General features: G+C 38.9%; 1 protein-coding gene across 1 annotated transcript; it reads right to left on the reverse strand.

Moving 5' to 3' along the window:
* Positions 1-316: 316 nt before the first annotated feature.
* LOC146503371 (extracellular calcium-sensing receptor-like) lies at positions 317-5,556 on the reverse strand. The gene is made up of 10 exons (XM_085184089.1): positions 4,790-5,556; positions 3,599-3,896; positions 3,299-3,385; positions 3,069-3,176; positions 2,772-2,938; positions 2,192-2,669; positions 1,886-2,116; positions 1,658-1,781; positions 1,075-1,547; positions 317-977 (listed from the first exon to the last, which is right to left on the reverse strand). The coding sequence occupies exons 1-10, from the start codon at positions 5,074-5,076 to the stop codon at positions 534-536; spliced, it is 2,697 nt and encodes an 898-aa protein (XP_085040215.1). The 5' UTR covers positions 5,077-5,556; the 3' UTR covers positions 317-533.
* Between the last annotated feature and the right edge of the window lie 1,051 nt (positions 5,557-6,607).

Below are 6,607 nucleotides of genomic sequence, written 5' to 3' on the forward strand. Positions count from 1 at the left end.
GCCTGAAAAATACAACTGTGGGGTTGTAAAGAAAAAAAAAGAAGAAGAAAAAATAGTGTTCATGCATTCAGTTAACAGGGTAATGAACACGTAAAACCCATGTAGTCAGCACTGACTGGACGACCATGATTTCTGTCCATTAATTTGGTGGTGTTCTGATGATGGATGGTGTGTGTGTGTGTGTGTGTGTGTGTGTGTGTGTGTGTGTGTGTGTGTGAGAGAGAGAGAGAGAGAGAGAGAGGAAGGGAGAGAGAGAAAGAGAGTGAGACAGACACACTTCTTACAGTCACTTACACTTACACTTACAGACAAAGTTCTTAGAAAGAATAAAGGTATCTGACATTTCCTGATATGATAAACAGCAGAAGAGACAATTGACAGCACACTACCACCATCTGGTGGCAAAACACTGATGCCACCACTTGCATTTATTTACCAATCAAATACACACAACTGTTAGCTGATTAATTAGTTTAAACTATGTGAAAAATAGCGAGTGACTGTAAGTTCAGAAATAAAATTAATACAATGTTCTAAAATCTTTTGGATGTGGATGTTTTGGACATGAGATGTTTTCTTGTGTTCTTTTCCGGCCTTAGTAGAACTATGTAGCACTTGGGGGCAAAGATGCAGCCCAGCAATCCATAACTTGAGGCCAAGATAGCAAACACCTCTGTGACTGTGGAGTACTTTCCAGGAGAGCTGATGTAGGCAGGAATAAACGCTATCCACACAGCACAAAAAATTAGCATACTGAATGTGATGATTCTGGCCTCATTGAAATTGTCCGGAAGTTTCCTGGCCAGAAAAGCCAAGACAAGACAGAGGAAAGCCAGCAGGCCAATGTAGCCCAGGACCAGAGCATATGCTAGATGGGAACCTTTGTCACAGAGAAGAATGACAATAGGGCTATCACGTGGCATTAGTTTTTGTGGCAGTGGGGGAGCAACAACCAGCCATACTGTACAGATGATTACCTTTATTTTAAAAAAAAAGTACACGTTTAGTATTTCAACTTTTTAAAGAAATGTTCCATAATTATTCTGATCTTAATAAAAAGCCAAAATTCTTTACCTGGACAAGTGTACAACAGGTAATGATTATCCTTTGCTGCAAAGGCCCAAACCATTTTATGACATGACTGCCTGGAAGTGTAGCCTTAAAGGCAATTAGGACCACTATGGTTTTCCCCAGAATGCAGGAGATACAGAGGACAAAGGTAATTCCAAATGCTGTGTGGCGCAGCAGGCAGGACAACTTAGAGGGCTGACTGATGAAGATCAGGGAACACAGGAAACACAGAGTCAAAGACAAGAGTAGCAGGAAGCTCAGTTCAGAGTTATTAGCCCTAACAATGGGGGTGCTTCTGTGACAGTAGAATATAAAGGCCACAAAGCAGGTGCTGAAGATGCCAGTGAGGGAAATAACCATCAGAATGAGTCCCATAGTGTCACTAAAGGAAAGGAACTCCATCTGTTTGGGGATGCAGGCAGTCTTCTCAGCACTGGACCAGAACTCTGGCAGGCATCGGATACACTCTATGGCATCTAAAGGAAAGACAGAAAGGCCTTAATTGCCATATTGTGACTTTTCCACAGCAAATGCACTGGGTAAGTCACATTGTAAACAGTAATGTGGCCAAATGGCATTTCCTCACCAGTCTGATTGTTAATCTCCCCAGCTGCACAAACCACACAATCATGGCAGCAGATAGGGAAGTTAGGTCTGATTGCTTTCCGGGTCCCTGGGGGACAAACATTGCTGCATACTGACAAGGGAACCTAAGCCAAAGTGGAATCACAAACTACACTGGTCACATAATGAAAACCTGAATATACAAATTACAGTTCAGAAAATTGTTGTTGTATTCTGCTGAGACCCTTACTTTGGTTCGGTTACCAGTCCATAAAATGTTCTCTTCCTGGATTTGAAGTTTATGGTGTGAAGCTGCAGTTGTCTCATCAAATTTACCTACAGTGACAAAATCCATTTTTCCATTTGGCTTCAGCTGCCAGTTAACAAGGTCATACATGGCTGTAGGGTCACCATTCTCATCAAACTTTGTTTCGTCACCAAAAGTGTTGAAATATTTTACCTGTTTTATATAATGAAGCAGCTAGAAAAAAAAGTAGATATGATCAGTAAAAGTGACTTCTGTAAATTTATAATGAATTATTAAACAAAGTAGTACCTGCCATGGCTTTATACTGTCCATATCTGGACATGCTTGCTGAAGAAATGGTCCTTTTCCTTTCACACAGCTTCTCATAGCCTTGATTGCATGGGCAAGGGCATACACAGCTTTATAGACATTGTAGGAAATCCTTAGCTGTGACACATCTGAATAGATATTTGCTATGCTCCCCAACTCTTCTGTTCCAGAGCATGGAGGATTACCCTCAGTATTATATTTTTGATCTTCAGCCTCTACACCCAGACTGCACTGAAACACCTCTTCCCAGAAGGGTGCCAGGAAGGGATCATTATTTGCATCTGAGCTTAAGGGATTCAAACGAAGAAGGAAATCTCGCAATCCAGGTATGTCTGCTCGCCGAATGGCAAATCCCATCGAACCCTGGAGGATGTGATGGTACTTTCTAGGGGTGGAAAGAATGGCAGCTGTGCTCCAAGCCTCACTGGCCAGCCATTGTATCCCAGCAAGCTCCATTCTGAATTCATGAAACATGTAGATTTGTGTTTTTACAGTGATAGAAAAACATTATAGATACAAATAAAACAGATGATACTGAGGACTTGTGGAAGAATCCAACCTGAGCACTTCATCAAACAGAGCTGCTGCGTCTTGTTCTACGGCAAACACCAGAATCACCCAAACCCCAGATGATTGGATGGTGGAAACAATAGATGATATCGTGCTCTGCGCTCTGTTCTTAGGTATAATTTCATGAAGAGCAACACAAGCACCCAACTTTGTAACCTAAGAGAGCAATAAAGAAGATAAATAACAGTAAATATTATTTTCATAGTTATTTTAGTAAGATACTCAAAGAAAAGGAAAATAATGCAATTTTATTATGAATACCTTTATTTGTAGTTGTCGGACTCACCTCATTTACAAAGATATTAGCCCCACCACGACCATAATCATCATCCCCTGCAATCACACCCACCCAAGTCCAGCCAAAATGCTTGACAAGTTGTAGTAGTGCATCTACCTGGCAGTAGAAAAAAAAAACAGGAAAACTAACACAGAGAACCAAAACAAAAACCAAATATAAAATAAAACAATAACAAAAAACAACGCAAAATATATTTTTGTTTGAGTGTTGCAGTGAACCTGGAAGAAGTCACTGGGCATGGTCCTTAAAAAGGCGGGAAACTTGTTTTTGTCACTGAGACATGCACAGCTTGAGAAATAGCTAACCTATAAAAACAAAACAAACAAAAAAAACCCCATAAATTTCAATGTAAAATAAAACCTTATGACTGGTATTGAACCATAAAAGACTCTTAAATTAATCAGTTGGATTTAATTCACAGGCTTGACCTACCTAGTGGTAATTCCAAAAAATTGACAATAAGCAATGCACACTACTATGTCGATTACAGAGTATTTTACAAGCTGTGAGAAACCTACCTGTGGCACATGAAAGACTCCCAAGAAATGAGCTACTACAAGAGACTGAGTAGAGCCCCCATCTCCAATCACTGCTGGTATGGACTCATGACAGACACCTTGCTGGTGTGTATTTCCTGCTGAATTGTTCTCTGTACCCCTTAACTCTAATACAGCCTTTAGAGCCTGATGGGGTGTACTACATGAATCATATATCTTATAGCCCAGTGTGATGTTGGGAAGGAGATTGCCCTTTCTGTTAATTTCCTCAATGGCAAAGATCATAGTTTGCATCCAACGGAATGTCCGAAAATTAAACCTGGAAGAAAACAGCAAGAAATTTACATTTGAGATGCACGGGTTGACTGGCCAGGGACTAGAACTGGATGATTTCCATTGTTCTGAGTCCGGACTGGTAACTGGCATACCAGTCTCACGTCATGCATGTACAACACATGCACAGTGATGCAAGCAAATAGTTACTTGTTACACGGTACCATGTTGCTAGGATACAAGCTCCTTTCTGTGAGAGTAGACACAAAGTTCACCAAAGCTAACAGGTGAGTACAATGAAAAAAAATCCTGTCAACTAACATTTGTGACACTTAAATTATCGTAACCCAGCTGAACATGTATGTTTTAAAGATTTCTAACAAAGGCAATGTGGCACAAGCTAAAGCTAACAAGAAGTCAAATCTAGTCACAACCCAGCAGCCTCAGTGTGCACAAAGGATCACTAATTATAAGAAAAATAATAGAAACAAATTAAAACAGAGGAAATGGTCAGTGTCCTGTTATTTGGTCAATTTATAAACATTCTGCAAAATGATGTCAGCAACTGACATTTGTTTTGTTACATAAATGTGTTGCACCTGTGTTTGTTTGGTAGATAAAATATTTCAGGTAAAGCTGGGGGTACAGTGTGTGCATTAATTACAGTTAATTGTTCTTAAAATAACTTTATTTTCAGTTGGTTCAGTGAGAGAAGATTCTCCAACGTATTGCAGTTTGGGGGAAATTGTAAAGCTTAAGTTATTTTGTATCCATAATAAACAAAATATTTTGCATTAAAAGTTTATTTTTATTCGTACATGCTTTTAATTATAGCTCTTTGGAATCAGCAAAAATGATATTCCCAGGTAACACTATATTTCAACATCCTTAATGTGAAGTTCCAAACAGCAATGTTAAGGATATTTAAAGAACTCTTACCTCGTGCACTGGGTAGACGGAGGTGTAGAAGTGAAAGACAGACTGGGCTCCACCACCATGTCATGAAGGGAGAAGAGTCCTCCTAATATGATGTCCCCTTTTTTTTCCAGTGCAGGCAGGCTCATCGTGCCAGGAATTATCTCACATTGATCTTGGTACGAGTCATAGGCAAAAATCCCTGTCCACAAAAGACTAAAGAGGACAAGCCTAGCTCTTCTCCATGAAAGACTAAACTTTGTTAATGCCAATGTCATCCATAAAGGGTTCATCCTTTCTGGAAAATACATAACTATATAGATCTGATAGTAAATTTTGCAAAACTTATAGAAATTTGACCATGAGCAAAAAAACAAATAAAAAAAAAAACAGTTAACTTGTTAAGAAAAAGCATGAAGAATGCATCATTACATCATTAACTTATCCTGACACAACACAACATTTAAAGAAATTTAACATACAGTATCTGGCCAACATAAGTTGATTATTATAAGCTCAATCTAGTAGTTAAAATACTTTCTATCAATCTGCTGTATCTTCCACCCCTACCAGTGGTGCACAAATAATATAGTCTTTGGCATAAAGTAAGAGATGCTGTCCTGTATGATATATATGCTCTCTGTCTCATGCTGCAACTGTAAGATTGGCTCTATCCCCGGGACTTATGATCAAAGGAAACAGAACATGAGGTTCACAACAAGTAACAACAACAACAACAAGGAACTGGGATGGGCACCTGACCATAATGAAGAAAGACATGAGCTGTCTCATGTCTTAGTGTTATGCCTGACTAGGTATTCATCCTTCAGGGATAAGGAAAGTACATAGTAGTGCAGTATTAGTCAGGGCTTCTACACTACATTACACGTGAATACATTGCTTTTAGAACATACACACAGCTGCACTTTTATCAATATAAAATATATTAAATTGACTTACACTGATTTACACTAACCCTGAACCCTTTCTCCTACAATTCCCTAAACTTTTAAAGTACATTTAAAATAACCATAATTCAGCCATAATTTGATTTTTATGCTTTTAGGATTTATGTTCTGACTTACTTTTGGTGCCTAAAAGAAAGGTCAGGAGTAATTTAGTGATTATTAATGAGTCATTGGTGTGTTTTGCATATTGTTATCAAGACAAACTCTGCAGGCTACAAAACACAGCAAAGCAGAATGAATATCACATGTTGTATGTTGTGCTGCCTCAGGCCATGAGATTGTGTTATGCACCTAATATGTCCCTGAGTGATGCTCAGAAGTGGAAGGATGGTGTCCTAGGAGACAGTGTTTAGTATTGGGATACGATAATCTCAGTATTGTTTAGTTTAGCTTTTTAACAAGACCTTGGGCTCAAACGATCAAATGCTCTCATGGGAAAGGATTAACATTATTTTATTCTAAAAACAACTTGGTGAAAAGAAAAAAATAGTTAGTAGTTGTAGTTAAAAGCTATCCTCTCTGGGAGATGGGTATCATGGTAAGTGAAGTTCCTCTCTTATAACAATACAAAGACAATATAAATGAATCAACTTTCTAAAAAAGGAAGAACAGAAAGAAAATACTGAGTTACAGTTAAGATCTTTGTCTTGTCTTCCTCCCCTCACCCCAACTGGCAGCCCCTCCCTGAGCCTGGTTCTGCTGGAGGTTTCTTCCTGTTAAAAGGGAGTTTTTCTTTTCCAATGTTGCCAAGGCACTTACTATGATGTGTAGGGGCGTTCATTCTGTTTTCTTTGATTATTTTAGGAGTTCTCACTTGCAACATCGTCACCATTTTCTCTGCAACAGCTGGAGTTAAGCGTGTGAGAAATCGGGC

Source organism: Neolamprologus multifasciatus, chromosome 14, assembly GCF_963576455.1.
Source record: "Neolamprologus multifasciatus chromosome 14, fNeoMul1.2, whole genome shotgun sequence".
In the NCBI taxonomy this organism is placed as follows: Eukaryota; Metazoa; Chordata; class Actinopteri; order Cichliformes; family Cichlidae; genus Neolamprologus; species Neolamprologus multifasciatus.

Coding starts and splice junctions, on each gene's coding strand:
- LOC146503371 (XM_085184089.1), bottom strand. CDS start 5,076: ATGTATTTTCCAGAAAGGATGAACCCTTTATGGATGACATTGGCATTA. Junction 3,386..3,598: donor GAGTCTTTCATGTGCCACAG/GTAGGTTTCTCA, acceptor TTGTTTTTATAG/GTTAGCTATTTCTCAAGCTG. Junction 2,670..2,771: donor CTGTTTGATGAAGTGCTCAG/GTTGGATTCTTC, acceptor TCATGAATTCAG/AATGGAGCTTGCTGGGATAC.